This window comes from Molossus molossus, unplaced genomic scaffold (assembly GCF_014108415.1).
Source record: "Molossus molossus isolate mMolMol1 unplaced genomic scaffold, mMolMol1.p scaffold_m16_p_4, whole genome shotgun sequence".
Classification (NCBI taxonomy): Eukaryota; Metazoa; Chordata; class Mammalia; order Chiroptera; family Molossidae; genus Molossus; species Molossus molossus.
In genome coordinates, this window is record NW_023425377.1 from 19,892,390 (window position 1) to 19,912,430 (window position 20,041).

General features: G+C 38.6%; 1 protein-coding gene across 2 annotated transcripts in view; it reads left to right on the forward strand.

Annotated features, from left to right (window-relative positions):
- The window catches only part of FAM114A2 (family with sequence similarity 114 member A2), a 37,360-nt gene that overhangs the window by 4,650 nt on the left and 12,669 nt on the right, over positions 1–20,041 (forward strand). For both annotated transcript variants that reach the window (XR_004956391.1, XM_036239611.1), the window contains exons 4-9: positions 306–398; positions 6,438–6,529; positions 7,928–8,062; positions 14,642–14,800; positions 15,372–15,495; positions 17,429–17,508. Coding sequence is in view for 1 of the 2 variants with exons in the window: in XM_036239611.1 (XP_036095504.1) it covers positions 306–398; positions 6,438–6,529; positions 7,928–8,062; positions 14,642–14,800; positions 15,372–15,495; positions 17,429–17,508 (683 nt within the window). In the remaining variant the exon portion in view is untranslated. The remainder of the gene's footprint in view (positions 1–305; positions 399–6,437; positions 6,530–7,927; positions 8,063–14,641; positions 14,801–15,371; positions 15,496–17,428; positions 17,509–20,041) is intronic.

Sequence of the window (20,041 nt, forward strand, 5' to 3'; positions counted from 1 at the left end):
TTTGAGGATACATTAGTAATGAGTGGCTGATTTATACAGCCACTCAGGTTTGCATCATTTCCTCATTAGAAGGTTGATGTTTAGGTTTTGTTAATATAAAACTATTCTTTGGTGATAATGAATCTTTTTTTTTCTTTTTCTTTTGATAAGGATGCATTCCCAACTATGTAGGATCAAAATAACATATCCTGTGGTTGTAATGAAATTAAAAATCTATGGGTTTGATTTTTGGTTTGTTTTATCAATTTTAGTGACTAATAGCAAGTAATATTTAGATATGAAACTGTTATCATTTTTCTCGTTAGGGCAAGGTATTTCAAATGTCATTGAGAAAGCAGAGACATCTCTTGGAATCCCTAGTCCCAGTGAAATTTCAACTGAGGTTCAGTATGCAACAGGTCAGTATATGGAAATATTAAGAATTGTGGATCAAAATGGAATGGTTGAGCTCATTTTTCAGTAGAAAATTACTGAGTGTCTGATATTCAGGACATAATGGGACAGGTGGGAAAGGGAATTTGGAACCTTTGGCTGACAGGTCTGTGTCTCTTTACCCCTCGTGTCTCTTCACTTCACTTTCTTCATCTATGAAATGGGATGATATTTTTATCTCATAGGACTTTTATAAACCTTAAGTAAATAAGACCATGATTGTAGAATGTAAAAATGGCTTATATTGCTTGGCACAATTAGTAAGAGTCCAATAAGAGGTAGCTGAATTTGAAACGATTGTGGTATGAAAAAATATTTTAATGTGTTAATTTTGGCAGTGTATATTTTTCATGCTGGGATTTTTATGAAGGTGAAGTTTAATTCTGGTGGCTTGCCTTGATCAAATAGAAACCTACTCTCACTTAAGCCTAAAGGACAGGGTTGTAACGGGATCAAGAAGGCCTTGGATCACAAAATAGAAAGCTTTTTAGGGCCCAAATTTGAGTCTTTTTCTGCTTATTGTCCTCTGATCCTGCTTTATGTTGAATCCTAATACAAGTACCCATCAGAGACTATTTGGTATCAGTTATTTCCACTTTTAAATTCCCAGGAGAGAGAATTATGTTGGCCTAAACTTGGGTCACATGTCCTTGGGTCGACTATGGCTAGAAGACAAGATCACATTATAGAACATGCTGTAAAGGACTACATGAATGAATTGGAGACACTGTGCTTAGTGATATCTGCATCAGACTACTTTGGCTGCAGGTAACAGAATATTTGACTAAAAGTCAGTTTCTTTTTCTCACAAGAACTCCAGAATCAGGCTGTTCTAGAGTTAGTGGTAGTGGCTCATTGATGTCAGAGTTCTGTGTTGGCTTCTCTGCAGTTTTCTTTGTTGTCTCTATGGTTGCCAGATAATACTGCAGCTCCAAGTACAGCATTCTAATACAGCTGTGCTCAGAATCAGGCAGTAAGTGCATGGGAAGTGTCGTTTATCCTCCCTTCAAAGAAAGGAAAAGCTTTCCCAAGAGCCCTCAGCATATTTCAAAGACTTCATTGGCTAGAACAGGGTTTCATGTTCTTGCTGTAGCAGCAAGAGATGCTGGGAGAGTGAGTTTTGATCATTTTGATAAATCTCCATGTCAGGAAGTGGGCTTAACAGGAAAGGAAAAGACAGTAGAAATAGCTTTGAATAGGTAAGCAGCAGGGTCTTCCATAGACCTAAAAGATGTCTACCACACAAGTCATGATTTAAGAAGGCCATGGTTAAACTAGAGTGACTCCTGGAAAGAGTGAGCTAGATGGATAGAATTAATGTTTTACAAGAGAAAGTTGATGGCATCGTGGATACTGAATCTGGAAATCTGGGAAGGGGAGATTGGGAGAATATGTTGGTTCTTTTCATGTCTCTGAAGACTACTCTGGAGAAGAAGTTTATTTGTGGCTCATGAAGAGAGAACTAGTACCAGTGGAAATTACATGCACTTAGATTTTCATTTAATAAAGAGTTTTTAGAGTTAAAAAAGTTATAAAGAGAACTTTTCAAAATTAAAATGATAATAAACTACTCCCATTTTCTGAAGTTCCTGAGGAGGGGGGTTAATTCCTCTGCCAAGGATGTTGTAGCTGGGATGTCTCTTTTCAAAAACTTTGAGGTAAGCAAAAGGCCATCAGTGGAAATCATTCAATCATTTTTTAGGGTTGGAGTAGGGGTGGAGTGTTTGATCCAAAGACTATGTTTGTACTTGATAATAATGGGAAAGACCAATAATTGAGGAAATAAGAAGAAATAAATGGTGTGAACTAAGATTCAGACTATTGTTGAGAGTTTACCCTTCAAGTGTCCTGTCTTTGTTCTTTTATGCTTTTGAACCCCACAGTCTTTTGCCATTTGTAAAACTAGGGGAAAATGCCAAATGAATACATTCGTGGGTTGAGGAATAAAGCATGTTTTATGATTGTATTTGCATCAAGTGCTCATTTCCCTTCCTTGTGTAGTTAAGCATTGTCTCTGGCTTCAGGCATCAAAGCTATTGTAGGAAGATTATTTTTCTGAACTCAAGTCAATCTATTAATTTATTCAAAAAAAATTTATTGAGTGTCTACTCATCCAAGGCACTATTCTAAGTGCTGGGGAAATATCAGTGAACAAACCAAACAAGATCTATACTTCCATGGTAAAATGAAATGGAAAAAAGATAAGGTGAAGGGACGAGTGCCTCTCAGGGGCAAAGCACAGTGCTTGGTGTTGTGAGAATTTGGAAATGAGTTAGACATAGAACCTCCCCTCTGTTTTGTATCTAGTGGATGAATCTATTGTTGAGAGAACTAACCAGAGCACAAAGCAGGTGGAGCCAAATATTGTGATTGAGGTTCAAGCAAAGGACTGGGAACTTGGAGCAATTCACTTATGTTTTCATGAAGGAAAATATGTGAGTTAAATTTTGAGAATGGTTATAGTTTTGACAGAGAGGCTGTGGTACAGGGATTTTGAGGTTAAGGGAACTGCATATGTAAAAAATTAAAAAGTGCCTGGCCAGTGTGGCTTAGTGGTTGAGCATCGACCCAGGCACCAAGAGGTTGCCAGTTCGATTCCCAGTCAGGCACATGCCCAGGTTGTGGGCCTGATCCCCACTCGGGGGCATGCAGGAGGCAAGCCAATTGATGTTCTCTCTCATCAATGTTTCTCTCTCTCTCTTTTCCTCTCTCTCTCTAATATCAACAAAGGAAAAAAATTTTTTTAATTAAAATAAAAAAGTGAGAGGGCATGAGGGTGTTTTGGGGAAGAGAGAAACCCAGGATTTGTGTAAGGATGGAGGGAGAGATAAGCCTGAAAAATGGGTTACATGTCATAGAGACTTATTTTTCAAAGAAAATAATATTTTTAAACAAATTGAAAATAATAATGCTCATTATAGGAAAACTTAGTTAAAAAGAAAAAAGTAGAAAGTTAAAAACAAGTGAAAAAAATCAGATTCCATCCAGAAATAACATTTTGGAATGTATCATTCTAGAATTATTTTATAAATGTGAATATACACATTTAGAAAACTGTAATCATACCTACATTTTAAAAAACCTACCTTTCTTTAAAACCTATTACATTTTTTTTTTCTTTATTGATTTTAGAGAGAGAAGAAGGGTAGAGGGGGAGAGAGAGAGAAACATTGATGAGCGAGAATATCGATTGGCTGCTTCCTGCATGCCCCACACTGGGGATCAGGCCCACAACCTGGGCATGTGCCCTGACTGGGAATCGAACTGGTGACCTCTTGCTGCATGGGTTGATGCTCAACCGTTAAACCACACCAGCTGGACTAAAACCCATCACATTTTTATTCTGTGTCAGTAATATGCTTACATCATCATTTTTAATTGCTGCAGGGAACTTCATTTATGTAGGCATGTTTTAAACATATAATTAATCACTTTTTTTTGAAGCATCATGACCATTGTTACACTTAACATTCTTATATCTGTGTCTTGTGCAATTATTTTTTAATAGAAAATCCTAAACATGAAATTACTGAGTTATAGAGTAGTCACAGATAAAATTTAGATGCACTTTGTTGGCTTACTGTCTAAATAACATTCTTTGAAGAGAGAAAAGGGAAGACCTGTTTCCCATTTCTACTCCATGCATGTTAAAAAATGTGGAGGGGTGTCTTTTATATTTATTCACATAATTACCATTATTGGTGCTCGCTATTATTTTTGTGTCGGTCCTGGTTTTCAGCTGATAATCTTTTCCTTCAGCTTTAAGAATTTTCTTTATATTTCTTGTTAGTGCAGGTTTTCGGACAGTTCGGAATTTTCTCAGATTTTGTTTGAAATGTTTTTATTTCCATTTTTGAGGTTATTTTTTTGGACATATTTCAGGATGACAATTTTCTCCCCCTTTTATCATTTTTAAAGTGGCATCCCATTATGTTCTGGCTTACATTCTTTCTGTTGGGACTGGCTGCTTTTACAATTTCTTTACCATTGCTCTTCGGCACTTTTGATTATGTTGTGGTTTTCTTTGTGTTTATTCTGCTGGAGAGTCATCAGACTTCATGGATTTATGAGATTTAATCAGTTTTGGAAATGTTTAGCTATTGTTTCTTCACATATATTTTGGTCCCCTTTTTCTTCCCTGGTATTCCAGTCACACATGCTTTAGACAACTTGGTGGTGTCCCATAACCACTGAGGTTTGTTCATTTTTAAGCCTTTTTTCTCTATGATTCATTTTAAGTAGTTTTTATTGTTGTCTTTAAGTTCACTGGTCTTTTCTTCGGCTTTGTCTAATGCTGTTAAGTCCATTCATTGACTTTTTAATTTCAGATATTGTATTTTCAACTCTAGAAATGTCATTTGTTTCTTTTTTATATCTTCTATTTCTCACTTCCTTGTCTGTTAATTCTATCATCTGCTATTTTTTACTTGAGAACCTGCTGTGTTGTACTATGTTTTTTCTTATACATGTATACATATGATAAAGTTTAATTCATAAATTAGACACAGTTCATCTCTGTTATTTGAGTCTGTTTCTATTGAGCAATTCTTTTTCTTGGTTATAGATCCTAATTTTCATTGAATTGAGTGCTGGACGTTATAAATGTTACATTGTTGAGTAGATTTTGTTTTAAAGGGGGTGAGTTTTTTTGGCAGGCAGTGAAGATATTTGTAGTTTAGATTGATCCTTTTAAAGTTTAGGGTGATTCTAGAGCAGCCATTACTCTTAAGTGGTAGTTGAGTGCTACTACTAAGGCCTCTGCTCTGATTCGTCTGAAGTCTCTACCTAATTCGTAGATGTTTAACTAGATCTCTCTAGTTAAACTCTGATTGGTCAGAAGTCAAATGTTCTGTAGCCTAGCATGAACTGTGGGCATCGTTTGGTTTATAGCTCCATGGTAGTTTTTGCCCATATCGTGGAGTCTCCCAGTACCTGAACAGCCAAAGTATTTAGCTAGAGACTCAAGAGTACTCCTGTGTAGATTCCTGGAACTCCTTACCTCTGTAGCTCCCTCTTTTCCCATATTCTGACCTGCAAATTCCAGTTGCTTCAGCCTTCATAGACTCCAGTCTTTCTGTCTTATACTCAGTGAGACTGCCATGCTGTGCTTGGGTTTCCCCTCCTTGTGCTGTGGTCTGGAAAGTCAAGCCAATCATAGGATTCCCTTTATTTGTTTCTCTTCTCTCTTGTATTATAGCCCTGTACTATCTGTTGTCCAGTGTCTGTAGGCAGTTATTTTTTATATTTGTCCTGTTTTCTAGATGCTGTTGTTGCAGGGCAAGTGCAATACTAGTTAACTTATCAAAGCTGGAAGTGGAAGTCCTCCCTATAATAGTTAATTAATTGTTTATCTCTTATTAGAGATTTTGAAGTTATTAAAATAGAGAGATTTTTTTTCAATGAAACATGTTCATCTTTGTAATGCATGTCTGGTTTCTATAAATAAGCATAATTATTAGGATAAAATTTTAAATCGACGATTTAAAAAGCCAGGTTTATTGAGCTATAATTTATATACAGTAAAGTTTACTCTTTTTAGGTGTATAGTTTTACATGTTTTGACAAGCATACAGTCCTATTTACACTGTATATACAGTCCATTGTGATTATACAGATAGAGAATATTTTCTATATCTATATAGGCAATCAAGATGCAAGAATATTTTCATTATCCCCCCAAAGTCCTCTCATGCCTACACCTACTGTCAGCTCTTGATGACCAGAGATCTCTTTCTGACTGAATAGTTTACTTTGTCCATAAGGTCCTGTAAATGGAGTCATACAGTAGTCTGTTGTAAAGACTGGATTTTATTTCTGAAATTAAAATGAAAAAAGCTATCTTACCTTTCATTTAAAAATAGGCAAATAGTTTAATACAACAAAAAGCACTAATACCTTGTATGTGGGAAGTAGGGTCTAATTTTTAAAAAATTCACATAGGTGCTAACAAAGCATAATAATCTATGGACCATCTCTTCATGTTTACACATCTTTCCCTCCTGTAGGAGAGACAAATGCCAAAGAGAATGAAAACTCCTTTCCAATGACAGGAGCATTTGGTGTATTCTCAACCATCTCTACTGCTGTTCAGAGCACAGTGAGTATCAAGTACAAGGTGGCCTGCTCCTTTCCATGATAATAATAGATTTTTGTCTCTTTCTCCCTCTTCCTTGAAAAGCCATGGGGACTAATTACTCTATGGGATTCCAGATTGCTGAAGATCAATTACTTTAGGGGTACAGTAAGAGCTACTTGAAAACTTTCTTTAAAGGAATAAAGGAGGGACCAGGAGGTGAAATATAACAGAGAGGCAGTATGTGGTAATAATGAATAGACTAGAAGTTCTTAGTTTGGTGGTCCTAGAAAATTACGCTTTATAAAAATATTTTTCTCATAATTGCATCTTTTAGGGAAAAAGGAAATATGATTTTTATGATGGATACTTGTAAGACTATATATGATTAGAAATTTTTTTAAAATATTTTTTTATTGATTCTTAGAGAGAAAGAGAGAAGGAGGGAGAGAGAGAAATATTGATGTGAGAGTGATATGTCCATCAGCTGTTTCCTGCATGCCCCCACCGGGGATTAAGCCCACAATTTAGGCATATGCCCTGACTGGGAATCAAACCGGCAACCTTTTGGTGCATAGGACGAGGCCCAACCAACTGAGCCACACTGGCCAGGGCTAGACACATTTTTAAATGGGTAATGTAAGAAGCTTACTACTTTTCCTATATGAAGATAGATAGCTAGTACTTTTTAATTTTAACTTTTTATTGAAATATAACACATATAAAGAAAAGTGAAGTCCTGAGTGTTCACTTTGCATTGTCACAGAATGAACACATTCAGACTAAGAATCAACATGATGGTACATCAAATGTTCCCCTTGTGCCATCTCCCAGTCATCTGTGCCTCCTCCTGCCTACCAAGACAATCACATTCCTGACTTCAACCATCATAGATTAATTTTGCTTGCTGTTAAACTTTATATAAATGGAATCATATAGAGTGTACTTTGTTGTATCCGGCTTCTTTCACTCAATATTAAGTTTGTATGATTTATCCATGGTGAAGTTTGCATGGTATGTTCTCTTTTCTTTGCTGTGTTCCATTGTGTGACTGTGTCACATTTATTCATACCACAGTTGATAAGTGTTGGGATAGTTGCTAATTTTTAGCTTTTATAAAAGGCTGCTATGAGCATCCTTGTCTATCTTTTGATAAACCTCTCTACAAATTTCTGTTGATTATGTAACCATGGGTGGAATTTCTGGTTCATAGCATATACATACATAGCTTCAGCTGTAGTAGATAATGACAGTTTTCCAAAGTGGTTATACCAATTTAAATTCTCACAAGCAGTGTATGATTGTTTCAGTTGCTCTACATTCTTGCCAGTGTTTGGTATTGTAAGCCACTATTTTATATAGTCAAAATATGGAGGTTTCTTTTTTCAATATTATTGTAATCAGGTTGCATGTGTTTCCTAGGGAAAGACCGTTATCAGTGGGGGTTTGGATGCCTTGGAATTCATCGGGAAAAAGACAATGGATGTAATAGCAGAAGGAGATCCTGGATTTAAAAGAACCAAGGATCTGATGCACCGGAATTCTACACTATCTCAGGTACTGCCTCTACCTGTTTGTTTCCTGTTCCTGTTTTTTTTTTACTTTCTTTATTTTTTTACTAATTAATTTTTGTTACAGATGTTTCTCGTTTTTCTCCCACTGATTCCCCGCTCCCTCACCCTCCCTGCCCTGTCCCCAGTTTTGTTGTCCATGTCCATTGCCCATGCACACATGCATATGAGTTCTGTGGTTTATCTCTCCCCCACTACCCCCTCTTCTGGAAATTGTTAGTCTGTACCCCACTTCCACGTCTCTGGGACTACCCCATTCCTCAGACTGTTATGTTCATTATATTCCACAAATAAGTGAGATCATATGATACTTGTCTTTCTCTGTTTGGCTTGTTTCACTTAGAATAATACTTTCCAGGTCCCTCCATGTGGTCTCAAAGGATAAGAGATCTTTCCTTCTTACAGCTGCGTAGTACTCCATTGTGTATATGTACCACCGCTTTTTTATCCATTCGTCTACTGGTGGACACTTGGGCTGTTTCCAGATCTTAGCTATTGTAAATAATGCTGCTATGAACATGGGGGTACATATATTCTTTCTGATTGGTGTTTCAGGTTTCTTAGGGTATATTCCTAGAAGTGGGATCACTGGGTCAAATGGAAGTTCAATTTGTAATTTTTTGAGGTAACACCATATTGTTTTCCATATTGGCTATACCAGTCTGCATTCCCACCAGCAGTGTACTAGAGTCCCCTTTCCTCCACACCCTCACCAACCTTGTTGTTTGATGATTTGTTGATGGCAGCCATTCTGACAGGTGTGAGGTGATACCTCATTGTTGTTTTAATTTGCATCTCTCTGATGATTAGTGATGTTGAGCATTTCTTCATATATCTCTTAGCCATTTGTATGTCCTGTTTGGAGAAGTGTCTATTTAGTTCCTCTGCCCATTTTTTAATTGGGTTCGTTGTCTTCCTTTTGTGGAGTTGTATGAGCACTCTATATATATTGGAAATTAACCCCTTATCTGATATATCATTGGCAATTATGCTCTCCCATACAGTGGGTAGCCTTTCCGTTTTGATGATTGTATCTTTCGCTGTGCAGAAGCTTTTGAGTTTGATGTAGTCCCATGTGTTCATTTTCTCCTTTGTTTCTATTGCCTTAGGTGATGTATCAGTGAAAATTCTGCTGCGTATGATGTCTGAAATTTTGTTGCCTACAGTTTCTTCTAGGATTTTTATGGATTCATGAGTCACACTTAAGTCTTTTATCCATTTTGAGTTTATTCTTGTGTAGGGTGTAAGTTGATGGTTTAGTTTCATTTTTCTGCATGTAGCTGTCCAATTTTCCCAGCACCATTTATTAAAGAGGCTGTCCTTACTCCACTGTATGCTCTTGTCACCTTTGTCAAATATTAATTGAGCATATTGCCTTGGGTCCATTTCTGGGTTCTCTGTTCTGTTCCACTGTTCTTGTGCAAGTACCAGGCTGTTTTGATTACAGTGGCCTTGTAGTATAACCTGAAATCTGGTATTGTGATCCCTCCAACTTTGTTCTTCTTTTTCAAGATTGCTGTGGCTATTCAAGGTCTTTTTTGGTTCCATATGAACTTTTGAAGTACTTGTTCTAATTCTGTGAAGTATGTTGTTGATATTTTGATGGGGATTGCATTGAATCTATAGATTGCTTTGGGTAATATGGACATTTTAATTATGTTAATTCTTCCAATCCATGAACAGGGTATGTGCTTCCACTTTTTTATATCTTCCTCTATTTCTTTTTTCAATAACCTGTAGTTTTCTGTGAATAGGTTCTTTATTTCTTTGGTTAAGTTTATTCCTAGGTATCTTAATTTTTTTGCCGCAATGGTAAATGGGATTGTTTTCTTAGTTTCTCTTTCTGTGAGTTCATCATTGGTGTATAAGAATGCCATCAATTTCTTGATATTAATTTTGTATCCTGCTACTTTTCCAAATTCATTTATTAAGTCTAGTAAATTTTTGATGGAGTCTTTGGGATTTTCTACGTATAGTATCATGTCATCTGCGAGTAATGACAGTTTCACTTCCTCCTTTCCAATTTGGATCCTTTTTATTTTTTCTTCCTGTCTGATTGCTGTGGCTAAGCGAAAGTGGGCATCCTTCCCTTGTTCCTGTTCTTAAGAGAAATGGTTTTCGTTTTTGCCCATTGAGTATGATGTTGGCTGTAGGTCTTTCATATATGGCCTTTATTCTGTCGAAATATGATCCCTCTATTCCCACATTGCTGAGCGTTTTTATCAGAAATGGATGCTGGATTTTGTCGAAGGCTTTTTTCTGCATCTATTGATATGATCATGTGGTTTTTATTCTTCATTTTATTTATGTGGTGTATCATGTTTATTGATTTGCGAATATTGTAGCAGCCTTGCATCCCTGGGATGATTCCCACTTGGTCATGGTGGATAATTTTTTTGGTGTATTGCTGGATCTGATTTGATAGTATTTTGTTCAGGATTTTGGCATCTGTGTTCATCAGGGATATTGGCCTGTAGTTTTCTTTCTTTGTAGTGTCTTTTTCTGGTTTTGGAATTAGAATTATGCTGGCTTCATAAAAGGAGTTTGGAAGTCTTCCTTCTTCTTGAATTTTTTCAAATAGTTTGAGGAGAATGGGTGTTAGTTCTTCTTTGAATGTTCGGTAAAACTCCCCAGTGAAGCCATCCGGGCCTGGGCTTTTGTTTGCTGGGAGAGTCTTGATTACCTCTTCAATTTCCTTAGTTGTTCTTGGTCTGTTCAAGTTTTTTATCTCTTCCCGGTCCAGTTTTGGGAGACTATGAGTTTCTGGAAATTTGTCCATTTCGCACAGATTGTCGAATTTGTTGCCATATAATTGTTCATAGTAGTTAACGATCTTTTGTATTTCTGTGGTGTCAGTTGTTACTTCTCTTTCATTTCTGATTTTGTGTATTTGGGTTCTCTCTCTTCGTTTCTTGGTGAGTCTAGCTAAGGGTCCATCAATCTTGTCTATTTTTTCGAAAAACCAGCTCTTTGTTTCATTGATCCTTTGAATTGTTTTTTTTTTTGGTCTCTATGTTGTTTATTTCTGCTCAGATCTTTACTATTTCTTTCCTTCTACTTGCTCTGGGGTTTTCTTTTTGTTTGCTCTCTAGTTCTTTAAGTTGTGAGGTTAGATAGTCTATTAGAGATTTTTCTTGTTTTTTTGAGGTAGGCCTGTAATGCTATGAACTTCCCTCTCAGAACTGCTTTCGCTGCATCCCATAGATTTTGTGTTGTTGTGTCTTCATTTTCATTGGTTTCCATGAAGTTTTTGATTTCTTCCTTTATCTCCTCGGTGACCCATTCATTGTTTAATAATATGCTATTTAGCTTCCATGTGTTCAAATGTCTTTGTATGTTCTTCTTGAAATTGATTTCTAGTTTCATGCCATTGTTATCTGAGAAGATGCTTGATCTGATTTCAGTCTTCTTGAACTTGTAGAAACTTAGTTTGTGCCCTTACATGTGGTTTATCCTTGTGAATGTCCCATGTGCACTTGAGAAGAATGTGAATTCTGTAGTTTTGGGGTGTAATTCTCTGTAGATATCTATTAAATCCATTTGGTCTAGTGCTTCATTTAGAGTCTGTGTTTCCTTGCTAAGTTGTTGTCTAGAGGATCTATCCAGTAATGTCAGCGGGGTGTTGAAGTCCCCTCTTATGATTGTATTGCTATCGATTTCTCTTTTGAAGTCCTCCAGAAGATTTTTAATATATTTTGGTGCTCCTATATTGGGTGCATATATGTTTATCAAGGTTATATCTTCCTGTTGGATAGATCCTTTCAATATTATGTAGTGGCCTTCTTTGTCTTTAGTTATGGCCTTCATTTTGAAATCTATTTGATCAGATATGAGTGTTGCTACCCCAGCTTTTTTTTCCTTTCCGCGTGCTTGGAAGGTTTTTTTCCATCCCTTCACTTTCAGCCTATGTGAGTCTTTTGTTGTGAGGTGGATCTCTTTAAAGCAACATATAGATGAGTCATGTTTTCTTATCCAATCAGCTGTTCTGTGTCTTTTTATGGGAGCATTCAATCCATTTACATTTAAGGTGATTATTGATATGTACTTATTTATTGCCATTTTTGTTTAGTGTGGTTCTATTTTTCTTCCCATTTCTCCTGCTAATTACAGCAGTCCTTTTAGCATTTCCTGCAGTGCTGGTTTGGTGCTAATGTATTCCCTTAGCCTTTTTTTGTCTGGGAAGCTCTTTATTTGACCTTCCATTTTGAATGATAGCCTTGCTGGGTAGAGTAGTCTTGGATTCAGATCCTTGTTTTTCATGACCTTGATTACTTCATGCCACTCCCTTCTGGCCTGTAGTGTTTCTTGTGAGAAGTCAGCTGAGAGCCTTATGGGGTTTCCTTTGTAGGTAAACTGTTGCTTATCTCTTGCTGCTTTTAGGATTCTCTCTTTGTCTTTAATTTTTGGCATTTTGATTACTGTGTGTCTTGGTGTGGGCCTGTTTGGGTTCTTCTTACTTGGGGCTCTCTGTGCTTCTTGAACTTGAATGCCTTCTTCCTTCACCAAATTAGGGAAGTCTTCTTTCACTATTTCTTTGAATATATTCTCCTACCCTTACTCATTTTCTTCTTCGGGGACTCCTATGATGTGAATATTTTTACGTTTCCAGTTGTCCCACAGTTCTCTTAAGCTGTCTTCCTGTTTTTTAATCGTTTTTTTCCTTTTGGTTTTCTGATTGGTTGATTTTTTCTACTCTATCTTCTAATTCACTGATCTGGTCCTCAGCTTTCTCTACTCTGCTATTTAGACTTTCCAATGTGTTTTTTATTTCTGATATGTCATTCTTCATTTCTTCTTGGTGGTTTTTAATTTCCAACTGGTTGATTTTCAACATTTCTGTGTGTTTACTCATGGTGCTCATGTCCTTACACATGCTGTTTTGCTTCCTCAAGATCATGGCTCTGAATTCTAGTTCTGTTAACTTGCTTAAGTGCACTTTCATTTGGCTTTTGTTTCTGTTTTTCACCATTTTGGCTATCACAGTGGGCTTTGGAGTCTGCCAAATTTTCCCTGTGGCTGTTGGTGTTCTGCTGTTTGTGGCTTCCTCTCCTGGGTTTGGATGAGGCAGGGAGGACCTGCTGTAAACACCACTGTCAAGTCTTAACTTTCCTGGTTAGAGTTGCTATCCCAGGGAATGGTAGTTATCCTCTAGCTTTTTTGCCTGGAGGCTATTAGTAGTGGTCACCTAAAGAACCTTGGTTTCTGTGTTGACTGAAAAACTTTCTCAGGTGCTCAGTGTAAGAGGATTTCCAGAGGGTGTGGCAGATGCTGGTTATAATGGGCCTCAATTAGCATTTCAATGGCGTCCCGGTGGGGTTGAATCTCTGAGGGAGGGGCCGCCCGCCTCTCCCCAGGGCCCTGGGAAGGAGTAAGATGACCACAGTCCTGCATGGCTGCACTGAGCAAAAGCTCTGAGCATCCTCCAAATCCCAAGTGTCCCCACACAGTTCCAGTTCAGTCTGCCTTCCCTCTGTCAGAGCCCAAGGTGAGTGCTGCTGCCAATTTAGCCTCTGTCCGGGCTCTGCGTCGTGGATCTGCCTGGGACTTTAACCCGAGGGCGCTGCTCCCAGCTAAGGGGGGCCGAGGCTGCGGCCCCAGCCAAGGGCGTAGCACCCAGCCAAGGCTGCCGCAGGACCCAGCCGAAGCAGCTGCTGGTCCCAGCTGAGGCCACAGGACCCACCTGAGGGCGCAGCTTCCAGCTGAGGCCACTGGACCCAACCAACGGCCTAGCACCCAGCCGAGGTCGCAGGACCCAGCCAAGGCGGCTGCTGGTCCCAGCTGAAGCCACAGGACCCAGCCAAGGGCACAGCTTCGAGCCAAGTTCCCCTGGTCCCAGCTGAGTCCGCTGGTCCCAGCCCAGGCTGCTGCAGACCATGGGCTCCCGGCCCCTCTCGCATCATCACAAGCCTACCAGGATTGAGTCAGTGTCCCTGGTTATGTGGTCCTCCAAGCTGCCTTTCGGTTGCCCCTTCCTGACGATTTGTCTTTATTTTCGTTGTAATTCCAATTTGGTCCTGGGAGATGGTCTGTGTAGCTCCATTCACTCTGCCGCCATTTTTTTCCTCTCTCCTGTTTCTGTTTTGATCTCTTTTTTTGCCTGTGGTAACTTGGGGTATTGTTAGCATTTTCTTTTGAATAATTTTTAATGATTTTTTAATTAAGGCTTTTTTTTTTTTTTCAATGGGGTTAGGAGGAAAGGGAGACCTCTAAAGCTTAGAAAACTACCCAGTTCTTTTTTTCCCTCTCTTTCCTTTCTGCAGGAACTTCCTGTCAGTGCAGTGTAAGATGCCAAGCCCTTTCAGAGTTGTTTATTAGATTAATGTTAAAACTACTTTCAGAGAAATACCTGGTTCCTTGGGTGTTACTTACTTTGTCTAGAATCACGTTATTTGTGATCGTTTTCCCCCTGTTGCTCCTGAGCGTATCAGATTTGAATCACATGCCAAGAACGGAAGGGCAGTGTGCTGTACTGTTACCCGTCTCAGCTTCGCTTCCCTCCGTTCTCAAAACTCACCCTTGAGCTCTCATTACTTACTGCAGTGTAATGCCTCTATCTCTTTTTCAGGTTTTACGAGAAGCAAAGGAGAAAGAAGAGCAGTGGACCACAAATGAGGTTACTATGGAAACGGACAAGAAAACTCATTATGGGCTACTGTTTGATGAATTTCAAGGCCTTTCACATCTAGAAGCTCTGGAGATGCTTTCCCGAGAAAGTGAAGTAAAGGTAATTTTAAACCAAAAATTTCAACTGGAATAGTCTCCAAGCAAAGGAATGTTGCATAGTTTCTTTTCTTTTTGTACAGTTGGAAGATGAAATGTATTTCAGATGGAGGCTTGAGACTCAGACTACCAGGCCAAAACAAACTGAAAACTAACATTTGAACTAATTGCTGGAAACAGAATGAGTCAAGTGTTATTTCTCTAAATTTAAATAAAAAAGGAGAGATTAACAAAGAAATCTTAATAGCACATTTGTTATTTTTCTTCACGTTGGTCTTTTTTTTTAGTTTCTTTGGCTTGAACTGCCAATTTGGATACAGTTACCTGTTAGCTTTTAATTAATTCAAGATTATTTCATTTCCATACATTTCTGTCTTACATTATTTTTGGAAGTACGAATTCTACCTTTCTGTAATGACCTGTCTTTTGTGTTAAGGTTCTTAAGGAGTAGATTATTTTGGCTGGTGAGCTCATAATTTTTATTTTAATTTGATCTATAGCCTCTTCTCCATTTGAGAATGTTTTTCTTTCTTTCATACTCCCACAACTTATTATTTTATATTATATTGATTCAGGTGAAATCTATTCTTAATTCTTTAAGTGGAGAAGAATTAGAGACTCTAAAACTTGAATTGGAGCACCTGAAAGAAGCATTTTCCCTAGCAGAGTTCTCTGAGGAAGAGGAAGAAGAGAAAAAAGGTAATATGAAAACCCAGCATCTGAGTGGGAAGGATGTAGTGTGTTTGTATGCACTGTATTGCCCTTAAAATAAGTGATTTTCTCTCCAATTACACGAGACTGATTTTACCTTTTTTACTGAGAATTTTCATGCAAATTCTCTGCAGCCTTGCCCCCAACTAGGCATTGTATGGATTCAGATTTATTCCTTGCATCCACAGAATTTTGAGCTTAGCAGGGGAAACAAAATGCCTGCCTAAGAGTCAGGTTTTAGATTTTTACACAGTAAAATATGATTGGGAGTCATTTTTATGAGTTATATTAGTTATGGTTGTATTATTTAGTGAGATTAGCTTTTCCCAAAACCACATTGTACCTGGGATCACTAAACCATTTGAATTCTCTTTCTTGAATGAGAAGAGCAAGACAAAAGAATAGCAGATGGAGAGAGAAGAGCCAAGATAGATTTTTTTTCGTAAGGATTTTGGAGAAAAAGCTGCGATGAAGCAGTAATAATTTGCTCTGATAAACCATGAAGTGATGTCTAAGAAAGACTTATACAGATGGTTAGTGCTAGAAGATTTCTGGGTACAAGAGTTCTCTCTGCTGCATCCGTGGTACACAGAAAGAAGCCTTGGGGTGGGCTTCAAAAGGGATATTGGATAGAATTTAGATGAGTAGAGATGAAAGGGCATTTTCTGCCATTTGTTCATATGTGTGGATTTTTTTTATGTTGACTCACCTATTTGCATGTATGTTTCCCAAGTATGAGTATTTCATGTTCCTCATCGTATCCCAGCAGGCTTATTTCAACAGCTTCTTCATCATCCGTCCAACATTCTGGAATCCCTTTTTCTCTTCCTTTCTTTTTATCCACCATTATTTTTTACCTGGATCCTGGATTATTGCCTTAGCTTTCCTGCCTTCCTTCATGTTCCCCTTTCAATCCATACCATCACCCTCAGGAGCCAAAGTGATCTTCTAAAATTTAAATTGTATATATCTGTCTCTGTTTAAAATCATTCAGTGGCTCCCCATTCCCTTAATAAAAAGTTTGAATTCCTCACCATGGTTTATATAAGGCCCTGTATTACCTGTATCCTACCTACCTTTGTAGCTTCATTTTTACCCCTCTTCTTTCTCTTATATTAAGACACTCTTAACTATATTAAACTTCTCACCATGCTTTTTAAAAAATATATATAGTTTATTGCTTTTTTAGAGAGAGAGGAAGGGAGAGAGAGATAGAAACATTGATGTGAGAGAAACACATCAATTGGCTGCCTCCTGCATGTCCCCCGCTGGCAGTCAACCTTACAGCCCAGGCATGTTCTTGGATTGGGAATCAAACCAGGACCTCTCAGTCCATGGGATGATGCTCAGTTCACTGAGCCACACCAGCTGGGCTCACCATGCTTTCTTTCACCGTGGATATCTTTGTACTTGTTTTCTCTGCCTGAAACTCTTCCCATTCTCTTGATTAACTGTACTCTTTTTTTTTTCTTTGTCCTAACTTAAATTCCACTTGGAGACACATGCATAGTATCTGCTTAGGATTCTGCCTTCACTAGTTCTCCATTTATACTTCTGGGATGTAATACAAAGAGTTTGGGATTTGGGCTGGGGGTAGAAAGGCCAAAGTTTGACTCCTAATATGTTATGAGATTTATAGGAAATAAATTAACCTCTTCAAGCCCTAGTTCCTTCATCTCTAAAATGGGATAATGACACTATTTTTATAAGTCCCTTGAAAGAATTCATTGATATTCACAGGATTCTGTAAGCACTAAAGCATCATGCTCATTTTACTGCTATTATTATGCTGCTATTATTACTACTGCTACTGCCACTTCCATTCTGCTTCTTGTCGTCCTTGTGCCCCACCCTTCCTGTCCCCATGATCCTCACCTGTCTGTCTGCAGTGTTTTACATGGGATTTGTTTTTCTTTTTTAGAGGATGACGACTTTACCAAAGAGATAACAGAGCTATTTTCCCAGCTACATGTCTCCTCCAAACCAGAGAAACTTGCCAGGGTAAGGGACTACTTCTTGGTGATTCTTATTTATTTTTTTACCTGTATGGATTTAGTGGGTAAAGAAAGTAAAATTATAAATTCCTGGCAAGGATGTCACTAAAATCGAAGATGTATTCTGAGTTCTACACCTTTTGCCTGCCCTTTGCTCTCACGGGTTAGCATGCTGAACTCACATCTGCATCCCCCCGCCCCGCTTCTCCTGGAACACACACATCTGCCATCCTTTCCTGTTTTCATTTGGAATGCTTTGATTGTCTGAAAGCTTAAATTAGGTCACAGAATTTGTCAGCTAAAGTTGGCAGTGCTCACCAGCCTTCATGATACCAATGGGCTAGTCTCTATTGAGATTTTAATTGTTCACAGGGCTCTGAATGTTTTAGAGGTAATGGGAGGTGGCCCCTGCCCTTAGGAAGCTGGAGGTTGCCATTTCCTAGAACCCAGTGATTAAGATAATGGCCATTTAGTTTGTGTAAATGAGAGAGTCCATGGCCTAGGCCTTGGTCTTAGATGGTGGTACTTGAGCTGTCTTTATACATCTGGAACATGGAGGGACGTGAGTCAGAGTTCAGAGTGCATAGGGAGGGCCTGTTTCCATAGCAGTACCCACATAGCACATATGCCAGTGTCAGCTCATGGGACACTATTTACTGGGTCTTGGGCTGCTTGCTGCTTCTTCACCCTCTTTTCTCAATCTCCAGAAACATTTCAGGACCAGTTAGCAGCTGTACACATTGCTTCCTGGCCAGGGAGAGTTGATAGCCCCACCTATTGATCCTTGAAGGCTCAACTCCAATACTGTATCTGTAATAAAACCTGTGATTCTTTCAGTTCTGAAATATTCTCAAAGTCTCTGGATTCCTCTTGCCTGATTACAGCTCTGAACACATTTTGTCTATAAGTCACTCACGTGGATGCCTTCATTTAATGACAATAAACATTTCCTTAGAAACCAGGACTCTCTTAAATTGCAAATGACAGAAACTCAAATCAGACTGGCTTAAGCAAAAAGGGGCATATATTAGCTCAAGAAACTCTAAAATCAAGAGGCAAGACTGGCTTCAGGCATGGATCTCCACCCAGAAGCCTGCCTCTTCTCTATCTCTTTACTCTGCTTTTTCCTGTTTGGCTCCATTCTTAGGGAATCTTTTCCACCTGGTGGTAAGATGACTATTGGAAGCCTCGGGGTAACTTGTGCCAGTTGAGTAACTCCAACAGAAAGAAGACTTCCCTTTCCCAGTAATTTTATCGAATGTCCTGAGACTGATGCCCATTGACTTGGCTTAGGTCACTTTTTCATCCAAGAACTAATAATCACTGTATGGACTGGGGGATTAATACTCTTAGTAGCTAAACCTGAGTTGTTTGTCAACCCTTGGAGCCAGAGGATAAAAGCAACCCCATCTACACCAGGTGAGCTGAGAAAAATCTAGGGCCTACTACCGAAATAAAGGAGATGTGGAAGCTGGCTAGGGAAAAACAGTAGATGTTCTCCATAGTATGCCACGCACTGGGTGTGCATATCTGGCCTAGACACTCTGCAACTACCCTATAATAATGTAGTTTATTAAGGAGATAGTCACATAGTAAATTTCAGTGTATTTTGGTTAGTACTAAGTTGAAAGAGTGCTCAGGGACTGTGAACATACAAAGAAGAGTTGTTTAGATGCCCAGTCTCCCGGAAGACCTTCTAATGGTACCTGGAAGAGACAATGTTTGAGTGAAGGATTAAAAGAAAATTAAGAACTGTTCTGATTTAGGAGAAAAAAAATAGTGGGAAGGGCATTTTGAACTAGGGTATAGATGAACAAAGAAGACAACATAGGTTATTGTGGAAACTGGTAAGAGATGAATGAAGCTGGAAGTTCATGGGAACTTCTTACAATCATGTGAAAGAGTGTGATCTAGTTGATGGGGAGCCATCGAAGGGAAGAGGAATGATCAGCTCTGGGCTTAGGTAGATTACTGGTAGCATAATGGAAGATGGATTTAAGATGAGCCAGATCAAAGCAGGGAGACCAATCAGAGTGCTATTGCCACGAAGTGGTTCTGAAAGGTGGTAATAGAGAGGAAGAGGAGGGGCTAATTGGAAAAATATGAAGGGTAAAATCAGACCATCTTGGTAATTGATTGGGAAGGGAAGAATCTAGGATGGCTCACATATTTTGGCCCAGGTGTCTGATATATAGTTGTTCCTCTAAAGCTCTGGGGAATAAGAGAGGGTTAAAATTTTTGGGAGAGAAAGGCAATTCAAATTTTGTACATGTTATATATGAGATGCCTATGGAATATCCTGATACATATGTCCAGTAGGCAGTTGGAATATGTTGTTTTCAGGAGAGGTCAGTGCTGGAAATAAGGATTTAGGAGTCAGCAGCAGGTAGGAATAGTTAAAATCACCGCAGTAGGATGAGTAGAGAGGAGAGGGAGTAGGATGAGACAAGAGAGCCAAGGCTAGAACTCCAAGTAATACTGGTGTTTAAGGGACTGCAGAGGAGGTCAGTACATACAGGAGACTGAGGAGGAATGCTCAT